The following is a 14,146-nucleotide window of genomic DNA, read 5'->3' on the forward strand; positions in this document are numbered from 1 at the left end:
CGTTGTGGTTCAGCGGGTTAACAACCTGACAGTGTCTCTGAGGATGCAGGTTCCCTCCCTGGCCTCGGTCAGTGGGTTAAGGATCCAGCATTCCCACAGCTGTGGTACAGGTCACACAAGAGGCTGGGATCTGGCACTGCGTTGCTGTGGCTGTGACGTAGGTCGGCAGCAGCTCCAATTGGACCCCTAGCCTGGGAACTTCCACATGCTGCAAGTACCATACAGAGACAATGTACCTTTTTAAAAACTGCACTAAGATTTCGCTTAGTTCACCTTTCTCCTTGCCACATGATTTAACGAGTCATTCCGCTCTGCTAGGCCAAGTTCCTTTCCTTGGAATATGAAGAGGTTGGACTAAATTTTTTTTAATTGAAGTGTAGCTGATTTACAATTGTGCCAATTTCTGATGAACAGCAAATTGACTCAGTGATACACATAGATATATTCTTTCTTTTTTTTTTAAATGGCCTCGCGCACATAACATATGGAAGTTCCCAGGCCAGGGGTTGAATCTGAACCACGGCTGCGCCCCACAACACAGCTGTGGCAATGCCAGATCCTTCACCTCACAGAGCTGGGCCAGGGAACAAACCTCCGCCTCCAGAGCAACCTGAGCTGCTGCAATCAGATTCTTAACCCATTGCGCCACAGTGGGAAATCCGATGTCTTAGTTTTAGAAGCTTTTTTTTTTGGCTGCAACCATGGTACGCAGAAGCTCCTGGACCAGGGATCAAACCCATGCCATAGCAGTGACACTGAATCCTTAACCACTAGGCCACCAGGAAACTCCGTGGACTGGATTATTTTAAGATGCACTGCCGGTTTCAGAATTCTAGGTAGTGTGATTCTCATTTTACCTGAGTGTGATGCTTTGATGATGCGGAAAGGCTTTTGAGTGTGGACATCAGGCTGAGACTCTGCTCCACTTTCAACAAATGAAGGACAACTGAAGTCACTCAGCAGCTCGGGCTCACTATCCCAGTCGGAATGGCTTGGATTATCTTCTAATACCTAGTTGGTGAAAGAATTACGTCGTTATTGCGTAGGAACTTACACCACAGTTTCCACCAACGGAACACTCCTGAGCATCACAAACATGAGAAGAGGAACCCATCCGGAGACCTGCAGCCGTCTGCCCAGCCCCAAAGCCAAAAGACTGTAGCCTCTGCATGTGCTCCCCACACTGCTTCTCAGGAAAGGGCTCCAAACAAGCATGAATGTGCGCGAGGAAGCAGGCTGCCAGCAGACGCAGCAGGCCTCCTTCTCCCTATGACTGATACCTCTCTGTAGCTCTAGCAGCTACATCAATAAGACAAGTTGTATGTGTGTGTATATACACAAGATGTGTATGTGCGTATATATACCTACACACATACATAGATATTTTTTGCCACACCCACGGCTTATGGAGGTTCCTGGGCCAGGGACTGAACCCCTGCCACAGCAGTAACCCGCGCCTCTGCAGTGACGGTCCTGGATCCTTAACCCACTATGTCATGAGAGAACTCCACAGCAGATATATTTCAGCAGTTTGCTTTTAACTGCCTTATAAATGGGCCATGGATCATTATACTTGAGGTGGGAGACGAGTCCACCACTGAGAAACACAGGTTTGCTATTTTTTTTTAATTGTTCCTTTTTTTAATATTTATTTTTTATAATGATTTTTATTTTTTCCATTATGGCTTATGTACAGCGCTCTGTCAATTTGCTGCTGCACAGCAAGGTGACCCAGTCACACATACACGTATACATTCTTTTTTCTCACATTCTCAGGCTCATCACAAGCGACCAGACATAGTTCCCAGGGCTACACAGCAGGACCCCGTTGCTTACCCATTCCAAAGGCAATAGTTGGCATTTATGAACCCCAAACTCCCAGTCCCTCCCACTCCCTCCCCCTCAGGTTTGCTCTTTTGATGGGTCTGAGGTATGGTTCTTACTCTCCAGGGCCGAGAAGAAGTTCGCAATCTACTTGACACACATTTGTTAAGAGCTTGGCAACTTGGCCGAGCATTTGTTTGGGGGTCCCCAGGTTCCACAGGCACCGTTTGGTGACCCAGCAGTGAAAGGAATGGGTGCTACGAATGAGAAGGTGAGAAACAGCAGGTGGAACAGGACTGGTGATAGTCCGGTTGGGGACATACGTTTGAGACAGCCATGCGACATCCAAGAGGAAATGTCAGGGACTCGGATAAACGAGGCTGCGGGTGAGGAGCGAGGGCTGGGCTGGAGACAGACATTTGGAAGCTGTCAGCTGACACTGTCATCAAATCTAAAGCGCCACTGTTTGTAAGATGCCCCACTATTTTAAGAACCCTCAAGAAAGAAGACAGTGCTTCCAGCTAAACTGTGACACCCACTGACAGAAAGCTACCTCCTGAGCTCAGGGAGCTAAAACCCGGGGGGAGGGGAGTGCGCTTCGGAACGGAGAGCACCTGCGTGCACAGGAGACGCGTTTAAAACCACAGGACCCGACGACCTCCCCGAGGAGGCAGGACCGAGCAGAGGACCAAGCACCGAGCTCTGGGCCAGCCCAGGCTTCGGATGTCTGGGACAAAAGAGGGAGCACCACGAGAGGCAGGTGGAGAGCCCAGGAAGGGAAGGGGCGTCTGCGATTCAGGACCAGAGGGTGCGACTGGCTGTGAGAAATGCGGCCTCCAGGTGAGGAAGGAAGCAGGCTGGACACTGCCGAGTGGAGCCCTGGGATCGAAAGGTTGACTGGGAGGTGGACTGGGGAGGGCCCGCTGTGGCTCAGCAGGTTAAGAACCTGACATCGTGCCTGTGAGGATGCAGGTCTGATTCCGGCCCTTGCTCGGTGGGTCAGGGGTCCGGCGGGGCTGCAGCTGACATCGTGCCTGTGAGAATGCAGGTCTGATTCCGGCCCTTGCTCGGTGGGTCAGGGGTCCGGCGGGGCTTGCAGCTGCAGCTGCAAGCGGCACAGAGGCAGCTCAGAGCCAGCCCTGCTGTGGTTGTGGGGCAGGCCGGCGACTTCAGCTCCATTTGACCCCTAGCCTGGAAACTTCCATATGCCACAGGCACGGCCCTAAAAAGGAAAAAAGCTTGACGGGAATGGGGGACAGAGAGGAGAGGGGCTGGAGACAGCAAGTTGGGACCACTCGTCCAGGGCCCTCTGCCACGAGAGGTGCAGAAACTGCATCGTGGCTGGAATCGACGGGAGGTTTTTCCAGTGGAATTCACGCTGGTGTCCTGATAGGGGGGGTCTGGGAGAGCAGAGCTTCCCGACGGACAGAGAGCACGAGGGAGCGGTCATCTCCGCGCCAAGAGGCGGGGACGGAGCTCCGAGGGAGAAGCAGACGCCCGGAGGGCAGGGCGAGAGCCGGAGGGCACAGACAGCTGCCCGCGAGCCTGGGGGCTGCTCTGGGCGTTGCGTCCCTTTCCTCCGTGGCTCTCTGCTGGTCAGCCCGCTTTAGGGCTGCCGGGCCGCTCGCAGGCCCTCCTGTGGGGCGGGGATGGACTGACAGAGACACAAGCATCGTCCCAACCCTCACCTTCTGTTTCAGTCTCTTGTGAGCTTCCTTCCTTCCCTTTTTTTTTTTTTTCTTTCTGCTTTTTAGGGCCGCACCCTCGGCATATGGAGGTTCCCAGGTCAAATCGAAGCTACAGCCGCCAGGGAGCGAGGCCAGGGATCGAACCTGCATCCCCATGGTTCCTTGTCGGATTCGCTTCCACTGCGCCACGACGGGAACTCCGTGAGTTTAACATGGGTTTTTCTCATAATATGAAGAAGTTGCTTGGCCTGCATGGCTGAGAGCATGGGTTTTTGACTGTGATCAGTTCCCCAAGGTAATGTCACTTAATGAGACCTTTGGGTCGCCAGCCAGATCTTTCTTAGGGACAGTGACCACCAGGTCAGCAATACATGTGTGGAAAATGAACCACTGCGGAGAGACAGTATATCCTTGTCGAGCAGAGCGCCCAGAGTCACTCCTGACAACCTGGTGATTCTACTGGTGTCGATACTAGAGCTACGAGACAGGTGCTCGTCCCGGGAGACGAGGCCTGCGTCATACAACTGCTCTGATGGACGGTGGCAGGACAGTGAAGCACCCAGACTTATTGTTTTCACACAGAGGTGTCTGAGAAGAGATGATAACTGAACGGAACCTCGGAATGCAAGGAAAAATAAGCAGGTGTTCCAAGCAAAAAGAATAACATATGCAAAAAAGGTTTTGACAGTACCATGACAGAAACCCGTTAAGCTTCCATTCGGAAACTCAACCACAGATTTCTTATATCTCAACAGGTCACATAACAAGTCAAAATAATTTCAATGTCTGGACCAACGACCCGGTCCTTCTGGACTAGAGAAGAAACCTTCACTGCAAATCCTCTGACAAGCATCAGGAACTCAGGTGAGGCTGGACCTCTCCTCCTCTCACTGAAATGCCTTTCTGTCCCACCGGGCAGATGCGTGACTTACCGTAGTTTTCCTTCTGCTGGTATGAACTGGGTTTTTACAATACGCTTGCTTGCTTTTCTGAAGGTACCGCTTCCAAAAATTATGTAAGACTTCATCCTAAGGTGGAAGGGAAACGAGCTTCAGGTCATGATGACAAATGCGCCGGCACGACCACACCACACAACCTCCTCCTCTGGTGCTGTACACACTGCCTTCCGTTTAAATGTATTCTTACCTTTCTTACCTGATTTTCCTTAAAAAGAATGATTATTTCAACATCAGGTGTATCGGACACACTCAATCAATTCTTAATCTTAGACATTAAGGAAGGAAGGGACTAGCTCCTTAAAGTCACTTTGTCGAAGGCTTCCTTTCACAGTTATAAGCAAATGAAGATTCCGAGAAAAAAACGCATCTGATATGTGACTACCTGCCTAGTTAGAGCCAAAGCTGCTTTTGGCTCTAGTGACCTACTGACCTGCGACCTGTCCCCTGCCCCCCGTTGTCCAAGTGAAAGTAAAGTGAAATGAAACAAAAAAGCTTTTCCACTTATTCATTACCCACTAGGTACAAGGTATCCATAAGCCTTAAGATAATCCTGCAAGATAGCTATTATCTTATTTTACCACTGAAGAAACTGAGTCCCTCTGCCAGAACGACCCAGCCACTAAGTAGAAAAGCCATGACTAGGATTTGGAGTCAGTTCTGATTCCGGAGGCTGTGTTCTTGTCACAATGCCACTCTTGCACCATTTAACTGGTCAGTTCCAAATTCACTGGTTAATTTTAGCGAAGCTGTTTTCAGGATTCATTCTGATAAAGCAGGTAAAAAGCTATATAGATGTGAACTCTACTGATGCTATTTGGTATAACAACCTGAAACTACTTACGAAAAAACATTTTCACACAGGATGAGCTGACTCTGCAGGGAGAAACCAGATTCACAGCCCCCAGGCTACCCAATGCAGTGACGGCCGGGGCAGGGCTCAGAGCCCACTTGAGCCACGCTCTGGTCTACGGCTCATTCTCCTCTGGCCTGTCCCACACACTGGCTTGAACAGCAAAGGCTACTTTATGAATCTTTTCTTGGTGGCTTCAGTAGACAATGATCTCTGTCCCTGCTCTCTCTGCTCTCCCTGTCCTGAGCATATCATCTAATTTCATGTTCACTTACTACACATGGGCATCGAACCCTCTCTCCAACAGAGCCGAACCTCTAAGCCCTTCGTTTCCAGTGAAAGATGGTCAACAACCACTCGTTACTAAATAACCGGCTTTTTCAAGAATTCCGGAAGGGGCTTCGACGGGCCGAGGGGATGTGACATTCCCGTAACGGCAGGGATGCCGGTGGTTCTCCTGAGAGGCAGCAAAGTCGAGTCCAAGGGTGGTCGCTCGACCAGGAGCATCCGTGGCACCTGGAAACTTGCTAGAAATGCAAATTCTTGGGCCCTACTCCAGACCTACCAAGCAATCTGTGTTTGAAAACAAGCCTTCCCCGTGATTCTGATAAGCTCAAGTTGAAAGGCCCCTGGTTTAATGAATCGCTTCCCAAAGTGCGTTCTGAGGAACCCAGGCCGGATGGATGCTAACCACTGACACACACCCAGGGATTCTGTCCTCGAGCTGTGAAAAGGGCATACCGCATCCCCTCGGAAATTAAAAAGCACATAAAAGGCACCCACGAGGGGGCCAAGTTATCTGTTTTACTTCAACCTAATGTTTCCTAAACACCTGAAGCCTAAAAGCTTTATTCTTTTGGATGCACTGCTCGTCATATCCCGTAGCAGACACTTTGGGAATTGCTAGTCTAGTAAAAGAATTAAAGCAAAATCATCAGAAAAGTGATTCTTCCAGCAGGCCTAAGGGTCCCACCGACAGCCCAGCTACTCCCTTCCTTTCACTCTAAATCTGTCTGTCAAAAAACAAAACGTAAAGCTAACCTCTAGACACAAATAGGCTTACCTTTAACTCTGGGCCCACTCCCAGGGTCTGCAAGGCTTCCGCTTGCTGACAAAGTATGTGCTGAAAACCTTCGCACACGTACCAATCCCAGCCTTTCTCTAAATGACAAATGACATGTTTCAGACACTGGCATTCCTAACTTACTGACTGCAATGCTACTACACAGTTACAGTTGTGTTTTAGACGCTTCAACTAGACTGTTTTCATACCCCTGAGTCGAATTTCCATTCTTACACTCTCGTGCTTCCAATCTGGCACATCTGTACACAGATGCTAACTCTCAACACCACTTTTAAATCAATCGGATTTTAAATAATGTATAATTTTTCTGAAATATTAGTGTAAGAGGCAGAAAAACAGTCACCATGTTAAAATTATGAAAGAAGTTTTATACATGTTTATTGTTCTGACCACTGCCCAGCAGAATCCTAAAGGAAAGGAAACTTGACACAGCCTCTGCTCGTAGGCGTGTCGCAGAGAACACACCTCTGTGCCAACCCACAAGGAGAGGGAACAGTGTGTGTCTGGAGAAAGAATGAACGAAGCTGAGATGCGGAGCACCCAGACCACGGGAAGGGGCAGTAAGAGCAAAGCAAACAGACTGTCCCACGGCGTCTCCCTTCCTCGAGATGGTTGGAGGCGACGGGGTAAAACAGAAAGCGAGGAAACTAAGATTCATTGAGCTCGGCCTCGTCACCAGATATTTTACGTAGGTTATTTTCTTCCAACCTCCAAACAACCTTAAGAGGGGGTTCTCTTGAGGCACAGAGGGTTAAGAAGCTGGCTTCGGCGCTGCAGTGACGTGGGTCTGATCCCTGGCCTGGAAATTTTCACAGGCAGCAGGTACGGCCAAAACCAAAAAACCAAACCAAAAATAAAAACAAAAACAGGCAAAGCTACACGTTTAAATACAACTACCAGTTAAAGAAAATGTTAAAACCAGTTAAGACCCCATGTTTTACCCTTCCCTGCTGGACAAACACCGTACCCTCTTAGAAAAGCGCGTTCTCGGCACCTGTTGCACACAGAGCTTCTGCGGTCTGTTCCTACAACGCCAAGATGCCCTCTGCCCGCAAAAGTCATAGGCCCCCTGGTCCCCTCCCTCACCCTGGGGGTCACAAGGTCTCCCCACCCCGGCTGACTGACTCACTTTCTAGAAAGGGTCTTAGGTCGTATAGGAATAAAATAGAAAGCTGGTGATTTTGATGCATTCTGAAGGTGAGGGGGTTTGAACCTTCTGAGCTGCATTTATGCACGCTCCCGCCTTCCTGCAGCCTTTTCTGACCAGCTGATAAAGCCATATTTTAAATTCCAAGTCTGGGCTCCTATTCTATATGACAAACGGTACTACAGTCCCACTTTACAGATGAAGGAACTAAGGAAAAAGAAGCTGAATATAAGGCTCTCAACATCTAATTTGAAGCCCCTGAAGTTCTTACAGCACTTTAAGTTTAAACTATACAATTTTAACTATTTATGTAAGTCCAAATTAATCAGGTTTTATGCTACTAATATTGAATTAAAATTAATCAAGTTTTAGCCTAATAAAAAGTCCCTACTAAAGGTTCAACAGGAGCAGGAGTTGGCACTTAGGCAATGTATCCCTCACGCGCGTACCCTCAAGGCTTCCTCGGGCAGAAGAGTCCACCATTATGAGCCCAGTTTCAAATCTGAGAATCTGGCTCTAGGTAATGAGTCTCAGAAATAAAAAGCATCAGCTAAATTTTACGTCAGGTCCTTCTCAGTAATGGTTAATTACACATACTCACTGGATTAATGAAACAGATTACCTTTCGAAGCACACCCATGCTGAAGTTACTTTAAAGGAAAAGACTTTTCCCTCATTTTAAAAGGGCGTGTTCAAAACTCAATGCATTTCTGAAAGGTGACTATCATGTTTAACTCGCCTAACCTGACAACTCCATAGTTGAATCATTTCAGAAAACAAGCATTTTTCTTAAAAGCACAGAAAATCATATCCTAGACAACATGTAGAACAGAAGAACATATGCCAACAGATAAAAAGAAATATACTCCCTTTGCTATTGTTTTTTGCATAACAGCTGCTCCACAAGAAAATCAAGTTATCAACAATCAGCAGACTAAAAAATGGATATGCTTTTAGATGTCTGCGTCCAACTTTACCATCATTAATTACTCACTTTAATTCTATGTTGGAACACCTGCTTAAAATTCTGGCAGCTTTTCCAGAATCTACTTAAAGTTCCATCCCACATTCCTAGATCATGAAGGTGAAGACATGACCAGAAGACGTTAAGCACACGTGGGGGCAGAGCGAGCTTACCGAGTTTTCGTTTCCTTTTGAGTCCCCGGTTGATGGCTTGTATTTTAGTGTTAGGAATAGCCCCAGTGTTTATCACTTCCTTAGATCTCTGGGGAAACAGAAGCAGACTGTTTAAAAAGACCACTAAAAGACAGCTTTACATGGCCCGAAATATATTTCCAAGCATGCTCTGGGATGTATTGAACCAAACTGTGAGTGCCAGGACCAGTGATGGTGACATTGGGGGAAAATATTAAGGGTGGAGTTGCCGTCGTGGCTCAGTGGTTAATGAATCCGACTTAGGAAACATGAGGTTGCGGGTTCGATCCCGGGCCTTGCTCAGCGGGTTAAGATCCGGCGTTGCCATAAGCTGTGGTGTAGGTTGCAGACGTGGCTCGGATTCCAAGTTGCTGCGGCTGTGGTGTAGGCCAGTGGCTACAGCTCCAATTGGACCCCTAGCCTGGGAACCTCCATATGCCAAGGGAGCGGCCCAAGAGATGGCAAAAAGACAAAAAAAAAAAAAAAAAAAAATTAAGGGTAACATTCTGGTTAACTGCAGTGGGGTGGGTTCGATCCCTGGCCTGGGAACTTCTGCATGTTGTAAGTGCAGCCAGAACAAAAAAAAACATTAAGTCTAAATGATGGGAAGTGGTGAAGACTTTTAACCAAAGGGGATATTTATGTATTTGTCTAAATTTAGAGATACAGAATGAAATTTATCTTCAGTTTTCATTAAGAATAAGAGAAATGGGGAGTTCCTGTCATGGCTCAGCAGTTAACGAACCGACCAGGATCTGTGAAGACACAGATTCGATCCCTGGCCTTGCTTAGTAGGTTAAGGATCCCACGTTGCTGTGGCTGTGGTGTAGGCTGGCAGCTGTAGCTCCAATTCTAGCCCTAGCCTGGGAACTTCCATATGCAGCCGTAAAAAGAAAAAAAAAAAAAATAAATAAAAGAAATGTTTCTAACAACAGGATTTTTGGAATGCATTCTGTTTAGTCACGGAAACCACATTCAAAGCAGTTCTCATGGACTGGGTTGGCCACAATGTCAGAACACACACCAAGGTAGTTACCTAGCAAAAACAGGCAAAACCTAGTAAAAGTAGGCAAAAAAAAAAAAAAAAAAAAAAAAAAAAGGCTTAAAATATAGATTAGACTAAATGTGAAATAACTAAAAGCTGTAGAGAGCTAAGTAGCCAAACTGGAGCTGTAAGTAATTAAGTTACTGAATGGTTACATTGCAGAATATTTATACAGTCAAGTAATATGTCCACCAATGTTTGGAATAACACAGAAAAGTACTTTATTAAGACAGAAGATTCAGCAGGACTCGCCCACACCCCCTTTCCCCTCCTATACCCAAGGAGAAAAAAAAAAAAAAGACTAAATGGAAGCTACTGAAGTGTTGTGTGTTGAGATCACTGGCGACTTCGGCTTTCACTCAAGAATGTGACGCTCTGGACAAGTCATGCCCCACACGCCGATGTCTCTCAAAGGTGGAAATCATGGCTTTAGGATCCTTCAGGTTCGAAAATGACTGCAGCCGATTTTATCAGACAGAAACCAACAGAAACATTATCAAAGACAGACATAAAAGAAAGCAATTAATGAGTTTTACTTTCTACAAAAACAGCACGCCGCCTTCCATTTCCAGGCGGTCCTCCTTCGCCGTGTTTGCATTTGCCCTGCGGGCGCACAGGCCAAACTCTTCCAGCCTCAACATACAGCCCAGCAAAGGGCCAAAGGGCCACCTTTAAAGTGCACCATTTATGTGTGCGCACATCCAAGAAACCACGGCCATGATCAAGCAAACACGCACATCCATCACCCCGACAACTGCACTGAGCGCATATCTCGTTAGCATTCTGCGTGACCAAATGGGAAGCAGGCCTAAGGACTTCTCTGCAGCCTGAAGAACATGATTCTCTCAGGGAAAAGCACTTGGGGGACTGAGCTGCAAGCTAAATTAACTTTCCGCAAGAAAAAAATTTTCTTGCTTATTTCGTATATTTTGTCCAGGTTTTTAGTTGCTTAAGGTAGGTTCCTGTTACTCCATCCTGGCCAGAAGTTTACACAATTGGTTTTGTGTGTCCCGGTTCACCTTTCTTAGGCCTGCCTGGTGAAGGCAATGCATTTGCTCCTTCCTGACTGTGACTCTGAAGCCTTTTCCATGGAGAAGCATCCTCGCATATTCAGCCTGTCCAGGAGCAGGCTGTCCGCAGTCTCGATTATTCCGGTTTGGGGCCCTGAAGGTGTGGGAAGCAGAACAGGACAAGGCACATCCAGCGTGAAGGCGGCCTCGTTTACCAAGAACACCAGGCCGATCTCGCTCTCTCGCTTTTTAATATTAAAAACCACACTGTAATTGCTGTTACAGGAACATTCCCAAACGCTGTGGAATTCCAGGAAGTATAGTTAGGGAAGTGGTGAAGTGGTCACTGCCATTTGATTTGGGGCTTTTTTTTTTTTTTTTCTTTTATTAAGATATACTCTATGGGGAAATAATTATAGTTTGACAATACTGAAATATGTGCCTTTTAAACATTTAGTCAGGAAAATGTACTAGCGACTTAGTTTAGACCAAGATTTGAAGAAATTATTTTGTTTCAGTCTCTACAACGGAGGCTACGAAAATCTCTTGCTTCACTAGCATAAGAAATGGTTATACTTCTCATACCTTAAAAGTGTAAGTTTAAGGGAAAATGAGCAATAATCTCTATTTTAATCATACATAGGCAGAGTCTAGCTTCATAATATCATACATTTTGTCTTACTGTAAAGTAATTGTTTTATTATTTAAAGCTATTCTCTATCTTGTCTATGTAATTCTCTTAGTTTCATACTTGCAAATGTAAATTTTACTTATTTTGGAGGAGTTCCCATTGTGGCACAGTGGAAACGAATCCGACTAGGAACCATGAGGTTGTGGGTTCGATCCCTGGCCTCGCTCAGTGGGTCAAGGATCAGCGCTGCTGTGAGCTGTGGTGTAGGTTGCAGCCGTGGTTCGGATCTGGCGTGGCTGTGGCTGTGGTGTAGACCAGCGGCTACAACTCCAATTCGACCCCTAGCCTGGGAGCCTCCATATGTCACAGGTGTGGCCCTAAAAGGACACAAATAAAGAAAAATTTTAAAAAATAAATTTTACTTATTTCAACATCAAATGTGCTAGCATTTTCTCCTGTCTTTTATTCACTTATTTGCATTTAATTTTATTGGACTATAGTTGACTTACAATGTATTAGTTTCAGGTGTACAGCAAAGTGAATCAGTTACCATATACACATACATATATCCATTCTTTTTCCCACATAGGTTCTTACGCATTCTTGAGCAGACTTTCCTGTGCTGTACAGTGGATTCCCGTTAACCATCTCCTTCATACAGTGGGGGGGGATGTTATTCCCACCCTCCAAGTCTTCCCTCCCCCCAACGGTTTCCTATAAGCTTGGTTTTGAAATCTGTAAGTTTGTTTCTGTTTTATAACTAAATTCTTTTGTGTCGTATTTTTTAGGTTCCACATATGATATCTGTCTTTCCCTGTCTGACTTACTTCTCTCAGCATGATTGTCTCTAATAACCCACAGAACAGAAGAAAATCTTTGCAAACAAAGTGACCCCTAAGGGATAAATCTCTCAATCAGACAAACATCTCCTGGAGCTTTACCTCAAACAAACAGAAAACCCAATCAAAAAATGGCAGAAGACCTAAACAGACATTTCTCCAAAGAAGACAGACAGATGGCCAAAAAACACATGAAAGGATGCTCAACATCACTAATTATTAGAGAAATGCAGGTGAAAACTCCAATGAGGTATCACCTCACACCAGTCAATGGCCATCACCACAAGTCTGCCAACAATACATGCTGGAAAGGGTGTGGAGAACAGGGAACGCTCCCACACTCTTGGTGGGCATGTAAACTGGTGCAACCAATCTCTGTCTTACGAGGCAGATACGGTGACTAAAATGAACACTGGAGTTGGAAGCCCTCGTTCAGGTACTTACTCAACAGTTTCTATTTACGTGAGGTTGGCATTGACGGACAAGCCTACTCGCCCCACCTACGGACACGGGCATTAACAGTGTAGCTCACAGGTTATCCAGAGGAGGAAACGGATCAACAGACAAGAAAACACAACTTACTGAGTAAGGCACTGCACAAGGGTATAATGATGACGAAGCATGTTTCCAACACTTCCAATAGTCCTTAATCTTTCTAAGATTCCATCTCCAAACAACGCATTACGAACTCTTAAAGAAGTACTAACTAATAAAAAGAAATGTATCATTTAGGTGCAATTTTAATTATTTCCCCTTACTATACAGTATGGATCGGGAAAATATTCATATATATGGCCCAATGTAATTTCAAAAGCTCATCCTAAATCTACTTTACAAATTCTTTAATCCTTGTGTAAGCACTTGAGGATTGCTTACATTCTTGGAATTTGGGCATTGTCTGAGTGATAAAAATAACTATGCCACATTATTAGGCTGAAACTGCAATTTTCATTTTTTCATTTTTTATTGTGTCTTTGTAGGGCCGCACCCAAGACATATGGAGGTTCGCAGACTAGGGGTCGAATCAGAGCTGTAGCCTCTGGCCTGCACCACCGCCACAGCAATAATAGATCTGAGCCACATCATGGCAACACCGCATCCTTAACCCACCAAGCGAGGCCAGGGACTGAACCTGCGTTCTCCTGGATACTAGTCAGATTCCTTTCCACTGAGTCACAATGGGAACTCCTGAAACTGCACTTTTTAAAGCACAAACAAATTCATAAGTGAGATCTGTTACTTACTTCTGTAACATTGTGGCAAGAAGTACAATAATATTTGCCTTCATCAGTAAGTCCCCAAGACACAGCAGCACACTGAGTACATCGTTCTTTGAACTCTTTCTGTAGGAGAAGAAAACCACATTCAATACATCATTCCTAAATCCTGCAGTTCTACTGAGAGGACTCCTGGCCCTTTTACTCTATAAATAAAGAATCATCCAAAACAGAAAATATACCAGAGAGATTTATAATCAAGAAGAACAGGCATTTCGTCTGAGCAGTTTGAAACCGGATTGAACCATTAGAGAAATGTTTCTAAAATACGCAGGGGGAGGGAGAAAAAAAAAAAAAGGGTGGTAGAGGTGAAGAGAAGGAAAAAAAGGTGAACAAAACTCCTTGAAACTGCTGTGAGGAAAGAGTTGCCGAGATTTAAGGACAGAGAAGACTTAAAAAATAGAAATAGCGTATCATTTTAAACTTCCTCCAGGATACTAAGAGCAAATACCACAAAGGAGCCAGAGTTTTATTAGGGTTATTTCAAGTTTCGATTTGTTCATTCGGGAATCTAAGGAGTACCAACTCCGTATGTAGTGGGCACTTAACGAGGTGCTGGGGATTCATCAAAACAGAGCTATAATCTCTACTCATAGCCATACAGGCTAAGGGTGAGTTCTACTTGTTAATCTCATTA

General features: G+C 45.7%; 1 protein-coding gene and 1 long non-coding RNA gene across 5 annotated transcripts in view; both read right to left on the reverse strand.

Annotated features, from left to right (window-relative positions):
- Nucleotides 1-14,146, reverse strand: part of TAF1B (TATA-box binding protein associated factor, RNA polymerase I subunit B) — a 59,023-nt gene that overhangs the window by 43,927 nt on the left and 950 nt on the right. For 2 of the 4 annotated variants that reach the window (XM_021087860.1, XM_021087858.1), the window contains exons 2-6: nt 13,477-13,575; nt 8,690-8,777; nt 6,385-6,482; nt 4,445-4,540; nt 858-1,011 (exon numbers count right to left, since the gene is read on the reverse strand). In XM_021087860.1, the coding sequence (XP_020943519.1) occupies nt 858-1,011; nt 4,445-4,540; nt 6,385-6,482; nt 8,690-8,777; nt 13,477-13,575 (535 nt within the window). Of the gene's footprint in view, nt 1-857; nt 1,012-4,444; nt 4,541-6,384; nt 6,483-8,689; nt 8,797-12,814; nt 12,939-13,476; nt 13,576-14,146 lie in introns of all 4 variants that reach the window. The other 2 variants (XM_021087861.1, XM_021087859.1) reach the window with 2 other exon arrangements.
- LOC102158714 lies at nt 9,950-12,808 on the reverse strand. Its single transcript, XR_002342866.1, has 2 exons — nt 12,677-12,808; nt 9,950-10,207 (listed from the first exon to the last, which is right to left on the reverse strand). It is a non-coding gene; the product is annotated as an uncharacterized LOC102158714 (long non-coding RNA).

This window comes from Sus scrofa, chromosome 3 (assembly GCF_000003025.6).
Source record: "Sus scrofa isolate TJ Tabasco breed Duroc chromosome 3, Sscrofa11.1, whole genome shotgun sequence".
Classification (NCBI taxonomy): domain Eukaryota; kingdom Metazoa; phylum Chordata; class Mammalia; order Artiodactyla; family Suidae; genus Sus; species Sus scrofa.